The 14,195-nt window shown below is 55.6% G+C and overlaps 1 protein-coding gene and 1 long non-coding RNA gene across 3 annotated transcripts in view; one reads left to right on the top strand and one right to left on the bottom strand.

Annotated features, from left to right (window-relative positions):
• The window catches only part of LOC122221908, a 38,711-nt gene extending 33,854 nt beyond the window's left edge, over window positions 1–4,857 (top strand). For both annotated transcript variants that reach the window (XR_006203506.1, XR_006203507.1), the window contains exons 6-7: window positions 2,002–2,119; window positions 3,610–4,857. This is a non-coding gene — a long non-coding RNA (uncharacterized LOC122221908). The remainder of the gene's footprint in view (window positions 1–2,001; window positions 2,120–3,609) is intronic.
• IGDCC3 (immunoglobulin superfamily DCC subclass member 3) overlaps window positions 2,596–14,195 on the bottom strand; it is a 40,698-nt gene continuing 29,098 nt past the window's right edge. Inside the window, exons 3-14 of the mRNA XM_042941688.1 lie at window positions 9,912–10,056; window positions 9,425–9,555; window positions 8,841–8,978; window positions 7,126–7,284; window positions 5,814–5,979; window positions 5,276–5,523; window positions 4,925–5,089; window positions 4,480–4,671; window positions 4,222–4,326; window positions 3,590–3,728; window positions 3,233–3,431; window positions 2,596–2,966 (exon numbers count right to left, since the gene is read on the bottom strand). Coding sequence (XP_042797622.1) covers window positions 2,742–2,966; window positions 3,233–3,431; window positions 3,590–3,728; window positions 4,222–4,326; window positions 4,480–4,671; window positions 4,925–5,089; window positions 5,276–5,523; window positions 5,814–5,979; window positions 7,126–7,284; window positions 8,841–8,978; window positions 9,425–9,555; window positions 9,912–10,056 — 2,012 coding nt within the window. The 3' untranslated portion in view covers window positions 2,596–2,741. The remainder of the gene's footprint in view (window positions 2,967–3,232; window positions 3,432–3,589; window positions 3,729–4,221; window positions 4,327–4,479; window positions 4,672–4,924; window positions 5,090–5,275; window positions 5,524–5,813; window positions 5,980–7,125; window positions 7,285–8,840; window positions 8,979–9,424; window positions 9,556–9,911; window positions 10,057–14,195) is intronic.

Here is a 14,195-nt window from a genome sequence, read left to right as displayed (position 1 = left end):
GGCCAGGGGCTTTCAAATGAAATCTCATGAAAAGTACAACATGTAAGACATAAAAGTGGAGCTGCTCTGGCTGAGTGTGGGCAGGGAGAGTGGAATCCCCCTGCAGAGAGGTTCGCCCCCCGACCTCTAGCCACAGCTGGAGAAGCCCAGCTTGCAAACCACTAGGCTGGTTTGCTCCTCCCAAAAGGTGCCTCTGGGTACAGATCCCAGCCCTCTAGACCTGCGGAACTTCCCAGGTTGAGCCTTGACTCTCCATTTCTGCAGTAGAGGCAACACGGACATTCTAAGCAGTTGCACTGTTGCCTTCTACTAAGCTTAAGGTCCTCTGAGACCTCCAGATTTTTGTCCGTACAACCACCTTGAAGCCAAATCTCTCTTGGCCTACCCCAAGCTTTGGCAGCTCCAGACACCTGGCTTCAGGAGCCTGGACTGAGGAGCGGACAGGGAGTAATGGAGAGGGCTGGCCACGAGTTCTGGTTGTGTGACCTGGAAAGAATCAGCCAGATGCCATTCTTCAACTTTGGAGTGGAGACGAAAATGGTCCTTTCTGGTAGACAGTGCATGAAAAGTACCTGGTTCAGTACTGGTGAGCTGTCACTAGGGCCAAGGGGCTAGTCTCAGACTCCTCACTGCCAGCTGAGGAGGTACAGAGCAGTGGTCAGAATACAGACTGTGGAATCACGTGGCCTGGTCTGGATACAAACTCTGATCCTGCCGTAACTGGCTGAGATTTTAGACATTTCCTTCATCTGTCTTATCCTTTCTCCATTTCATCATCTGTAAAATGAGGGGACAATAACTAGACTACCGCTTGGGAAGGTCCTGAGGACCCAGGGAAGCTTCCTACGTGTGGAGAGAGCCCAGCGTGCATGGTGCCTGTAAGTGGTACACAGGGGGCTGTTGTTATCCTGGGCTTTGACTTGGGAGAGTCGGCCTGGCCCACCCCTGGCTGCCCTAATCCCTGTACTCCCACCCTCCCCAGGACCTGACACAGCCACCACCAAACTCGAGGTTCACTTTGGCAACAGGACTTTTATTCAGTCAGAATGAGTAGAGTGTGACAAAACTCAGGTCAAGTCAGGCCAGCGGGCTTCCCATCCCTCTCCTACCCCAGACCGCTCTTCCCACGGGAGAGGGGGTTCCAGGATGAAGGGGGGTGCAGAGAGGCCAATGCAGGGACAGAGTGGGAGTTTTGAGGGGCCATCGGCACAGGCCCAGCATTTGGGAGAAGGGGCAGGCTGCCCTTTCCCGAGTCCACGTGGACATGACTCCAGTCTCCTAGGAAAACACCACAAATTCTACCTTCTTCAGCTAGTTAACTAAACTTTAGGGTTTGGGGGTCAGGGACTTTATGGTCTAATCTCATACTTAAGGAATACACTTATCTTTTTTTTTTCCTTTAAAAAAAAGTTTTACTTCTATTTAAAAAAATGAATTAACCAAAAATAGGTATTTGTTTCCTTGTTTTTTTTTTCTCCTACTTTAAGTATATTGAAAAACAACACAACAGAAAGGAAAAACAAGAAGTCACAAGAACATAAATCTTTAAACACACCTTGTATAAAAATATCTTCCAGCCACATCTGCTGACAGTGGTCGTTCCACTGTTCGGGGGTTGGGTCAAACAGGCCATGTCCCATGGGATAGAGCGCTGGGCATCTGTGCCAGGGAAATCTCCCTGTCCGACATGCTCACACACCTGTCACACGCCCAGTCCGCTCCAGGGTCTCCGTGTCTCTGGGCAGAATAGGAGGCAGGCCGCATGGTAACATCCCCCCGCCCCCACTCAGGCCGAGAGAGGGTCGTGGGGATCCAAGTTGAGGATCAGTTGGCTTGAGGGGTAGGAACGGGAGTGGACAGACGGACAAGGAGGAGCAACGGCAGCATGCTGGGAGGTGGCTGGTTTAGAGCAATTTATACTTTAAGGAACAAATTTTCCTCTCATTTTTGGCTTTTTTTTTTTCACATTTTCTTTGACCAATTCCATTTTTATTTCTGTAGTTCCTGAGAGGCCTGCCCTTGATGACTTAGCCTCCTCTCTGGGGGAGCAATAGAAGGGCTGCGGGCAGGAGGAGGGTCCAGTGATACAACCAGGCCCGGAGAGCCAGCGAGCCTTGAGGTAGATGTTTTCTTTCACACCTGGAAATGGGGAAGTGCTTTTTTTTTTTTTTTTTTTTCTTTTTTTTTTTTTAAACTCTTGACAACAATATGGGAAGGGAGAGGGGGGTGCCCCTACAGGGGCTTGAGGTAGGAGTGCATTTGGGGCTCTGTTTGGGGATGGGGGCTGAGGCCACGGCCCAACTCCCCCAAGAACATTCATTCCGGCTGAGGTAGGTGCTGAGAGCCAAACAGCAAAAATCCATCCTGAGAAAACAAGGTCAGTGGAGGGTGACAGTGTCAGGGGCCCAGCCACAGCAGGGGCGTATTTTTGGAGTCTAATTCACCTTCCCCTCTCTTTTCTTTTTTTTTTTTTAAAGGAAAACATTAGTTCAGTTCCAAGTCATGTGGGTACCAGGCAGAGGTGAGGGGGGACATTAGTCCAAGGGAGGGGCTCCTGAAGGAACCCCTCCAGGTTCTAGGGAGGGAGATCCCTGCTGAGGCTACTTTAGGTCTTGACAACCTGAGGGGCAGTCAGGACAGAAATGCTGGGAAGCCCCCATCCGAGTCCCACATGACAGGAGAAATCTTGCCTTTGACCTGAGAATGGGGGGTTGCCCCCTCCGGAGCCTGCCAGACACTGGCTACTGGCCTGAGTAAGCTGGCTGGGCAGCTGGTGCTGTGGAGGCCCGAGTAGCCTGTCCTTCACTGAGGAACCCGGGGCCTCCGTCCTGGGGTGGCAGGGCAGCTGCAGGGCCTGCGAAGGGGGACTTGGCTTCTGATGTCATCTCCTCCAGAAGGCTGAATCCCTCAAGTGGCAGCATGGAGAACTGGGTCTCCTCACACAGGGCAGGGTCCCCAGGATCCTGCTGAGGAAAGGGCCAGTCACACTGGCATCAGCATGAGGGCCAGAGCCCATGAGTCCCCAGCCAGAGGGTCAGGCTCTGGACCCAATCCCACTTGGGACTTAGGGTCTCTAGACCACTCTGCCTGATTCAGATGCTCAGACAGAAGCACCAGCCATGAGTTTTGTGCCTGGAGCTTGGTGAAGGCTGATGACCGAGGTGAAGGGAGGGCAGGTTTGGGAAGCTGTCAGAGCCTGAAGCAGAGGCTTGCTTGAGGTGGGGGCACTCACCACGGGTCTGGGGTCCGGCTGCCCCGCTGCCCCAGCTGGGGGGAACAGCTGTTCCAGTTCTTTCATGTCCACGCGCTTCTTGTCTCGGCCCCGCTCTCTCCGTCCTGCCCCATTCAGTGCCAGGATGCTAGGATCCCTTGGGCTCCGGGGGCCCTGAGGAGTGGAGAGCTGGTTTTCTACATCCTTACACAAGAGGACCCTAAGGGGGTGAGCCAAGAGTTAGGGGGAGGGCTGTGTGGTGGGGGGGGGGGGGATGGGGCAAAAACACAAGGATGGACACAGTGAGCCCCCAACTCTGCTTTCCAGTATAGCAGCACCTTCTCCAGGCCATCCCTGCCCCTCCTGCCCAGGACCCACCTGCCCCTTTGACCGAACAGGAGGAAGAGGACACAGAAGATGATGCAGGTGACCCCGATGTGGATGCCAATGACGATGCCTGTGGTGGACGTTTGGTTGGTGGGTTCCTCCTTCCGGCAGTCACATGGTGGGCTCAGGGCTAGGGGCAGGTGATGGTTGGGAGTTGTGGCTCTCTTGGCCTGAAGTACCTGGGACACGTAGCCTCTGGGGCTCCTCCTCCCTCAGCCACAGCTACCTCCATGTCTACATAGTCTTTGCCTATAGGACCCCAGCCTACTTTTTTGGTTCTCTTTACTAGTTACTGAGTACTAACTTTGTGCCAGATACTGGGAATAACACTTTACAAGGACCATTTCATCCTCACCACGGCTTTATAAAGTAGGTATTATTATCTCTGTTTTATAGAGAACAAAACTGGGGCTCAGAGAGGTTAAGTAACTTGCCTAAGGTCACACAGTTAGAATATCACTCCATTGAACTTCAAACTCCAATCCAAGCCTATGTTCTCAAGGGCCACATGCACTGTTATACTCTCCTACCTTCCCTGTATCCCTGTCCCCCTCCTCACTCAACACCTGGCCTCCCATCCTGAGCACCAGTCTTTAGCCCCACAACCCCTCCCCAACGCCTACCTGTCCTCTCAGATGCTCCTCTCAAAGATACGAAGCGGACTGTGGCATTGCCCTCCCCATGCTGGTTGTAGGCCAGCAGCTTCACCTCGTACACCGTGGTGGGGTCTGAGGGAAAGGCAGTGCTGTGCTGAGTGACCTCAGCCCCCACAGGCAGCTCTGTCACAGCAGGGAAACACAGGGAACCCCTGCGCCCCACCTCCTGGCACCAGGCACCGCACCCCTGCCCAGCTCCCCACGCGTGGTCTGTGTCTGCCTCACCGAGTTGGCTGAGGTTGTAGGAGGAGACTGTTGCAGGCAGCAGGACGGGGCCGGTGAAGGAGGCCCTGCTTGCTGGGCGGTAAAACAGCTTGAAGCCTCCCTCATGCTGGGCCAGCCGGGGCCAGGGCTCCCACAGCAGCTGCAGGGAGGAGCCGCCCAGGACCCGCACGGACAACGGGGGTGGGGCAGGTGCTGCAGGCAGAGACCAAGATGTGAGGGGGGTTGCCACCTTCCACCGTGACCCATACCCTCACGAGTCTGGCAGCTCTCTGGCCTCTGCCCCCCAGGCCTCCACTTGCTCAAAGATACCTTTACATGAGTTGGAAAAGGACGCCCCTTTCTCCAAGTAGACCCAGCCCCCACTCAGCCTCAGGGCCAGGCGCCCAGTGTAGTGTACAACCTGAACAAGCGTGTGTGGTGTTTTGCTCTAATACCTGGACCTCACCTTCACCCAGGGTGCTGGCCAGCACGGGGGCAGAGGCTGAGCTGGCCCCCCTTGGGGTATAGGCCTTGATGTAGAAGCTGTAGGCAGTGGAGGGTTCAAGGTCGCTCACCAGGTGCTGAAAGGTGTTCTTGCTGACTGCCTCCTGGTACTCCAGCTCCGGAGGGTCTGGGGAGGTGAAGGGTAGGGAGGGGCAATGTAAGGGGCATGAGACAGTCTTACCAGCACTGGTGAAATGAGGGCATTCGGTGTGCAGGGGGTACAGTGGAGGGAAGGTGTTTGGTCAGGACATGCAGTATTGAAAGGGATGAAAAACAGTGAATAAAAAGAAGGGGCTGCAGAGCCCTCACCCACCAGCAGCCTTCCTGATGTGCAGGACATAGCCGATAATCTCCTTGGTGTTGACCAGGGGCTCATTCCAGGACACACGGACCTCAGTGGGTGACAGAGAGACTGCCTGCACATTGAGGGGGGGGCCAGGCAGCCCCTCAGCCCATAACACGGTCAGCCTGGCGCTGGCCTGTGAGGAGCCAGCACTGTTCTCAGCCACACACTGGTAGATGGCCTCATCCTCAGGGCCGATTCCAGAAATTGTCAGGGTGCTGCAGGGGGAGGGAGAGCCTCAGATCCCCTCTCCCTGGCAGAGTACCCCTAAAAGTTGGCCAAATTACCCCACGGGAGAGGTGGAGGAACTGAGCCTCTCCAGAAGACACATGACTTGTCTTGAGATCTTGCCACAAGCCAGTGGCAGACCAGGACTCAAACCCAAGTCTCCAGATTTAATTTAGTGCTCTTTCCTGGCACGAGGGGCACAGCCTGCTCTGGCCATTCATCCAGGCCCCCTTTCCCACATCCTCCCCCATTCTCACCCCGGCACACACCACACACATGCCTGTTGTTATTCTTGAGCCTGACGTGGCCTCCTGGCCCCAGCACCTGTCCATTCTTCAACCATGTGACATGAGGGGGCGGCTCACCCTGGGCTTGGCAGGTGAACATGGCTGTGGTCCCAGCTGGCCTGGAGATGGACTGGGGGTGCTGGACAAACTCAGCTGGGGCTGGGGACACAGAGGAGCACAAGGAGCCGTGAGGGGTAGGTGTAGGGAGACAAGACAGCTGTGAGTGAAGGGATGGGGTGCGGATGGGGACAGGGTAGCCTCAGGAAACACGGGTCTACCTCCTTGGGGAGAATCTTCCAGATGGGGCCCACCCTTCACCCTGGCCCAGGCTCCAGGAGATGATGGCAGGCCCCACCTCACTAGCCCCAGAGAGGCAGACCCAGGAGAGGACTCCATTTTAATGACTATTTAAAAGACTGACATTTGTATCCGAAAGCAATCAAGCTGAGCTCCCTGTTCAGGAAATTGTTAAATAAATAAATGTGCTAATAGGTTTGGCTGCACCTCCAAGGCGGTAATGACGGGGGAGATGGATGAGCCCTCCGAACTAGCTCCCCTCACCCCTACATTCAATTCCGCCCTCCTCCAATCCCAGTTCTCCAGCTTCCATTAACACCCGAGAAATGAAATGCTCCATCACTTTCATTTGGACAGATTAACGGCACATGGAATGCTAAACAAACAGGCATTTAAGGTCCTAATTCCTCTATCTCCCACCCCTTCCCCAGCTCTCTGGGAGGGAGCCACTGCCGAAAACCCCTGAGAATGGGATCTCAGCCCAGTTCATGGGGACAGTTGAGCCCCAGGACAGGGGAATGGACAGAAGGACCTGATCAGCTTCAGAGGCTAACACCCGCCCCCTCCCCACACACCCTGCGCATGGAGACCAGCTGTGTGTGTGCATGTGGCTGGGTGTGAGTGTGAGAATGACAAACACCTGAGAGTGTGCAAGCAGGTGTGAGCTTGCAGGTGCCACATGTGTGTGAAAACAGCACGTGGGAGGGGGGACACGTGTGAAGAACATGGGGTTGGGGGAATCAGTGGAGATTATAAAATGGAGGTGGGGGGGTGGAGGGATGGCAGGGACAGCCAGTGGGACCCACAGGGGGTCGATAACCAAGAATGCCTTCCCATTCTTGTGAATGCAAGGTGGGAGCCGCCTTTTGGCCTGGCCTGGAGGCCTGGGGAGGAGCAGGAGCCACGGTTAAGGTTAGTACAGGGCCCCAAGCGTGTGCCAGGGATGTTGATGAAGGGAGGAAGGAATGGGGCAGGAGGAGGGTGATGTGGGGCCGGGGAGGTCCGTACCTTGCACCACCAGCCGGCCTTGTGCTGTTCTCCTCACCCGGGTGCCTGGCCTGTTGGCTGCACAGACATAGACGCCGGAGTGCTGGACGGTTACATCTGAGATGATAAGATTGCCAGTGCCCAGCACCTGGATGCCCTCCACCCCAATGGGGCGGCCATCTGAGAAGGGGAAGCAGGAGTGAGGAAGGGTCAGGGAGGTAAGTGTGGAAGAGGGGGAAGTGAGGAATGGTCCAGATTGTTGGACATTCCACCAGTCTTCCAGGGAACCTCCATCTTTTTACTTTTTAATGTTTTTTATTTGGGGGGAGGAGGAGAGAGAAAGCAGGGGAGGGGCAGAGAGAGGAGGAGACAGAGGATCCGAAGTGGGTTCTGTGCTGACAGCAGAGTCCGAATGTGGGGCTCGAACTCATGAACCAGAGCCTAAGTCAGATGCTTAACCAAATGAGCCATCAAGGTGCCCCCAAGGAACCTCAATCTTTGACCTCTGCACCTTCTCTCCCAAGCATCACAGTATTGTGGAAAAAGCAGGAGCAGCACTGAAAACTCTTGCCTAGCAGCAGAGACCTGGGCCCTAATTCTAGCATTTTTACTGATTCACTGGTGACCCTTAAGTCCCTTCTCAGGAAAGTAGGGGGTTTGGATTAGGTGGGTGGTTTCCCAGCCTGGTTTGTCTCTCCTGAAAAAAATTCCATGCTCAAATTTTCATTCTACTCGTGGACTGTCACATTGCCCTTTAATGTAAAGCCTCTGAGAAGTCCCACAGCAAAGAGACCTGGTTAAATCTGTTTCCCGAACTTGTGAGAGGTTAGACCACCAAGCCATTATTTCCTCCCTGCAGATCATGCTTTGGGAAATGTTGGACCAGATGGTCCTTGCAGTGCCTATGGGCTCCTCCTAATGGTGAGGCCACTCTTTCCAGCCTCTCCCAGGGACTGGGCCCTTCCCCCCGCCCCCCCCTCGCCCTCACCCCAGGATCAGATTAGCACAGTCAGAATGCAAGGAGACAGCTCCCCATTCAGTCCCTGAAGTGGTGAAATCTACTCCATTATCCTGCCTGCTGCCCCCTCCTTCCCCAATCACTCAGCTGCTACAATGTGGCACAGTCTCCTTGTGAATGCGACCCCACCCCATCCCCTCCAGACTCTCCTTCCCCTAGTGACCTTTCCACTCAGACAATGTGGGCCCATCTGCACCCTTTCATTTCTCTCCTTCAGCTGCCTAGGGATTTAGGCTGGGGATTTAGGGGGCCAGGCTAGAGACTGGGGGGCCCAGAGACAGGGTGTGACAACTGGCTGAGACTTGGAGGGGTTTGGAGTTGCACCACTGGGGAATATAGCCGGGGTATAGAAGGCAGGGACACACAGGAGGGAAAAGAACCTGGGGAAAGAACGCTGCTGAGGGGTTCTGGAGAGCCTGATGCCACTGAGAGAGGAGCCTGGAGGCGGGAACAGCGCAGGACTGCTGGGGACTGGATGAGGTAACCCAGGGAGCTAAGCCATCCTCGCAGGGGGAGGGAGAATGTGGTGGGCAGGCCACCCTCCCCAGTCCTGCCAAGGAGAGGGAAACTTAGCCCCTCCGTAAGGCCCCAGAGAGCACAGACCCCCATGGAGAACAAACAGGATTCAAAGTCCCCCCCCCCACAGCTGGGTGATGAGACCGCCCTCCCAGAGGGTGGGATAGGGTGGGAGAGGCTGGGGCTATAGGATGAGGCTCACCCAGGCGGCTCCAGGACACAATGGGGCGCGGGTTGCCCGTGGCGACACACTCAAGCACCGCAGTCTGGTGCACTGTCAGGGTGAGGTTCTCAGGCCCCACGAGTATCATTGGCTCCTTGTAGGCCCCGGAGCCTGAGCCTGGGAGGAAGATGCCATGTTTCTTCACTTCAGCTGTGACCCTTCCCACCTCATCCCACCCACAACCCAGGACATGGGGAATGGGCAACAAGATCCAGCCCAGAAGCCAGGTCCTGTGGGCAGAGAGAAGATGCCAGGGGCCCCAGGGCATGGCACACATCCACCCCTCCTCACCCAGCCCGGCCAGGCCCTCTGGCAATGGGAGAGCTTAACCCAGCCCGGGTTAAGCAGAGGATGGGCTTCCCCTGGTAGAGCTGAGCCAGAGAGCAGGCCTCATTCCTTCCGAACCTTCACCACCGGGAACACAGAGCTTTGTGCTTAGCAGGTGCTCTACATACACCTGGCTGATAAGTCTCCAGGGGTCAGTTGAAGAGGGACTGACTGGAGAGTGAGGATAAGTCAGGAGGCAGTTGGGGGCAGAACTAGGCAGAGCAAAAGAGCCTCACCTGACACGGTGAGCCTGGCCCCGTGGCTGACCCGGACACTGGCAATGTTCGAGGCTACGCAGTGGAAGACACCACTGTCCTCAGCCCGAAGTCCTGTGATCTGCAGGACCCCCTTGGGCAGCAGTGTGTACCTGTTGGAGCAAAGGGCACAGTCAACCACCAGCACAACCACCATCACCATCGTCGGCCACATGGACACTGACATCACAGCCCAGTCTGCAGGTGCTGTCCCGAGATCAACACTGTCATCATCGTCATCACACACACAAGCTGGGACTCTGGCAGGTGGATGCACCACAATTCTAGCCCTGACGACAGTCACACGCAGTCTTTAAAAATCCACCGAGCATCAAATCTGGGCCCTGCCAGCCACGTGGATACTTAATCTCCACACAGCACCAGCCCAGAGGCTGCATGAGGTCCCTCAGAGCCCAGACACTGGGCCTACCTCCCCGTCTTCCCTCCAGCTTTCCCTCGTGTGGCTCACCTCTCATTGTCCGTGTCAATGGGGACTCTGTTCTTCTCCCACGTGATTAGGGGTTTGGGCAGCCCGTGGATTTGGCACTGGAAGCGGGCCACACCGCCCTCCTCTCCCACGGTGGCCTGAGGATGCACGTGGAAGTCGGACATGGCTGGGGAAACACAGGGATGTGTGTATGGAAGAGGCATATGGCCAAGGTGCGAGGGGAAAGAGTGTTGGTGTGTGGGTCATAGTCCTATTTCCTGGAGCCCTGGAACTCACTGCCGAGGGTCATGGAGTTTTCCTGGAGCTGGTAGACGCAGGGCAACAGCGTGGGGGACACCTCGTCACTTACCCTGCCTCCTACCCTGGGAAGCATCTCCCTGTACAGGGCGGCATAGGGCTGGAACACTCTGAGAAAGGTCTGGACAAATTCTTGGATGCCAGACCTCAAACAAGGCGATCTCGGGATGACGATCCACAAAGGCCAGTCAGAGAAAGCCCTGTTCCCAAGTCCCACTCCCCACTTTTTCAGCTGCTTCCAGATTTATTTTTATAAACCCCCTCTAAGGTATCCAAGGCTGGAGGATTATGCTGCATGGTTTACGGACCAGGAACCTGAGGCTAGAGAGGGGAAACAGTCCAGTGTCACCCAGCAGAGACACCAGTCATTAAACCCCATTTTATGACCACGCCCAGCAGCCTCTTTTGCCTTTCCTCATCATCCCTGTCTCCAGTTCTTCTGCAGTCTCTCGATGCACCCCGAGAGAGTGGTATATCCATCCAAGGTGACAAGCTTCACAGAAGACTGTCAGACCTACAATCTACATTTCAATGTGTCATAAATATTCAGGGACACCCCCTCCCCACCTTTTGGGGATCTGAACTGCTTGAACTCTGGTCTGCAGAGCCCAGGGCAGAGGGGCTGTGGTGCACCCCACACCCCATTTCAGGCTAGTTAAGTGTGTCTACCCACCCTCACTCCCACCCAGCCCCAACCCCACGCTGTAAACCCAGGGAAGGCACCCCTCCCACGTGGGTTCCCAGCTTCAGCACCAGGGCTGCGATTTCATTAAAATCCACTTTGCTTCAAGTGCGGGAAGGCGGCTCACCATCTGTCCAGGCAGGCAGCCCCTCCCCTCCGGCACTCCATCAACTGGGACAGTCATCCCCTCCCAGAAGGAGCCCTCCCCCCACAGCAGGTTGGGCGCTGGAGCTTGTCCTGGCTCCTGCCCCTGGCTCCCTGGTGTGGGTGGGCACACCCCATCTCGGGCCCCCTCAATCCACCGGCTTGTTCAGGACTCCAGGGCAGCCCCAGAAGGCTGAGCCTTTGTACCCTTCTTCCCAGAGTCTCTGGGGGCTGACTCTTTTGTGGCACGGTCTCCATCTCATTTGCATGTGGTTCATTAAATATAAACATGCATAAAAATCCCCCGCCCTGCCTCCTCCTCTTTCAGGGCCTCCTGGGAGTGCAGCTGATGGGTGTGAGCAGTTCCTTGCACATGTGTGCAGAGCTGTCTTCTCTGGGAGGATGTGGCTGTGTCCATGGATGTGGGCTGAGTGTCTATGGCTGGATTTGAATGGGAATTTGTATCTCTCAGCTCCTGTGGCTAGTGTGTGATTCTGGTACTGTGCAGATAATCTCATGTATTCCCACGAAGGTAGAAGTCTTATAAAGGAGGCCCTCAGAGCAGGAGGTGGGGGCAAGTATCCCAGCTGGTGTCCCCATCAGGCTTGGTGAGAGGATCCCCAGAGGGTCAGCCTGCCCTCTCTCAGGCCAAAGGCTATGTTTGGCCAAGGACCTGCAGGTCAGCCCAGGAGTGCGTAGGAGGGGGCCAAGTCACTGCTGGATCCCCTCTGCTGCCTGCAGACCTCAACCTCCAGGAGGGCAGGGCTGGATGCAGGCCTAGGGAGTGGAGGGGGCACCTATGCTCCTGGATTTGCTGTCTGTGCGCCCTGGGCTCTGCCCATTCAGGAGCTGGGGCGCTACCTTCCCCCTCCTCACTCCAGCTGGAGAAGAGCTTGCAGCCCCCCAGGGACCTGGGGCGGGGACTAATGGCTCTGCTGACTACAGATGCCTCCTCATTAAGGAGTCCAATCCTTTTGTGTTTCTAGCCCCCAGCCTGGGCTCCCCGGGGGGAGCCTCGACTGAGGGGCTGGCCTGAGAGTACAAGGGAAGGACTGCTGCTTCTCGGGGCGCTAGACATGGAGCAAGTCTGGCCTCTACCATCTTGCCCCCTCCTCCTCCCCTCAAAACTATACAAGGACAACAGCATGGGTTGAATGTGTACTAGAGAGGAATGCTCAAGTAGGAAGCAGTCAGAGGTAAGAAGCCAGCCCAATACTCCTCTTCACACGGTGGCCAACAGGACTCCTTGGGGTCCCCCGGGGCCCCTTGGATGCAGCTGCACCCCCTCTGCCCAGGGCTCCACATTTCCCTTCCACCAGAGCAGCACCTTGCTGTACCTGTCAGTTTTGCTTCATTGCAATTCTGCCAAACATTTCATTTGAAGGGTAGCTTTGCCTTTAAAAGTGCTTGAAAAACACTCATCTAGAAGCTAACCCCTTCATTTTATGAAGGGGGCACTGAGGCCTAGGCCCTCTGCCGGGGTCTCTTAGATCTCCAGCAACTTTTTCACTCTCCAAGGGCACGTAAGCCCAGAATGGACTGCAGGACAGACCAGCCTCTTCTCACTGGTTGGGAGATGGTACTGTATTCCAAGTTGGGGGGGAGGGGGGTGGGTAGGGAGCTTCAGAGATGGTTCATCAGTCCCATCCCTTGGAGCCCAGCTGGCTGCACAGGTGTGGTCCGGGGGAGTAGGGTGTGATAGAAGGGGGTGGTCCTTTTTACCTGAGTCTCCTTTTTTTTTTTTTTTTTATGTTTATTTATTGGGGGGGTGGGAGGGGCAGAAAGAGAAGAGAAAAATCCCAAGCACACTCAGAGCCTGACCAGAGGCTCGAACTCACAAACCATGAGATCATGACCTGAGCTAAAAGCCAAAGTCAACCACTTAACCGACGGAAACACCTAGGCACCCCTTCCTGAGGTTCCTTCTTGCCTCCCCTTCCTCACTCCTAGCCAGCCCTTTGGTCTGGTCAGCCCTATGGATTCCTTAGACGTCCAAGGGGGTTGCCTTGAGACCCTGGGTAGACAGTGTCCGAGCACCAGTCTGCTCATCCGTCAAGGGGAACAGGTACTTCTCAGGGCCCTTCCAGCTCTGACTCCCGCTGCCTTCATAAATAGGTCCTTGTTCACATGCACAATCTTCCATTCACTCCTAGTTCACAGGCAACATGTTTTTTCTTTAAGAAGTGAGAGAAAGTTTCTAGGGGCCACTTAGGCCTCCTCTAGTCTCTCAGGGTGGGACAGGTTTGGCTCACAAGTTTGTTTTTGTCCTGGCTTATGCTAGCAGGCCACGGAGCCAGAGGGAAGATGTCCTTCATCATGTCTCTCTGGGCAACCATAGGCATATGGGCCTGAGGACTGGACCTCGGAGCATACTGAGCCCTGAACAAGTCTTCCTGGGGCCACTGGGTGATTAGTAATGGAATACACAGGCTACTGTTGTAGCTGGAGACACTGTGTGTGGCGGGTGTCGTCAGTATTGTGCCTGTGGCTGGTGTACATGAAAGTGGTGCTGTAACTTGTGGCTGTTGATGCTTTTGGTTACGGAGGGATAGTTTTGGGTCCCTCACTGCCAGCTGGTAATGGGAGGGAGTACAGGGCAGTGGTTGGAGGGCCCTTTCAGTGTGAGGGCCGGAGACAGTGACAGGGAAGACAAAGGCCTGTTTGGGGGACTTTGTGGAAAAAGCACCTTTGTCCCCAAGCAGTCTGGGAGGGACTCTCCCAGCTCCTCCCTGCCCCCATCATGGGTACAGCCAGACAGTGGGGAAAGATGGGCAGAGAGAGCCCAGCAATCCACCCGGGCTGAAAGGGAGCAGGAACAGGCAGGAAATGGCTCCTGGACACCCCCTATAAATTACCCAAGGGGGGGGGGTCTCCTGAGAGCCAGATCTAGAGCAGCTCAGGGAGGGGAGGGAGGACTTTCCTCCTGGTCCAGGACCTCTGGCAAGGTCAGGCCTGGATCTGATTAGACAGGCTCCAGGGGGATGCTGCAGGGCAGGGAAGGGTCGAGGCAGAGTGCTGGGAAGGAAGCTGGCAGCAACCCCGGAGCCCAGCCTCCCACTCTTTGACTATAGCCACACTCCTATCCCATGTGTGATGACAAACAGATCAGTGGCACTTTAGGATGGAGAGTTCAAAACACAGTGTTTGCAGAAGTCGGTGGCACAGGGAGTCTAAAGGCACCA

This window comes from Panthera leo, chromosome B3 (assembly GCF_018350215.1).
Source record: "Panthera leo isolate Ple1 chromosome B3, P.leo_Ple1_pat1.1, whole genome shotgun sequence".
Lineage (NCBI taxonomy): Eukaryota > Metazoa > Chordata > Mammalia > Carnivora > Felidae > Panthera > Panthera leo.
The sequence above is the reverse complement of the archived record's forward strand: the minus strand, read 5'-3'. Positions and strand labels throughout refer to the sequence as shown.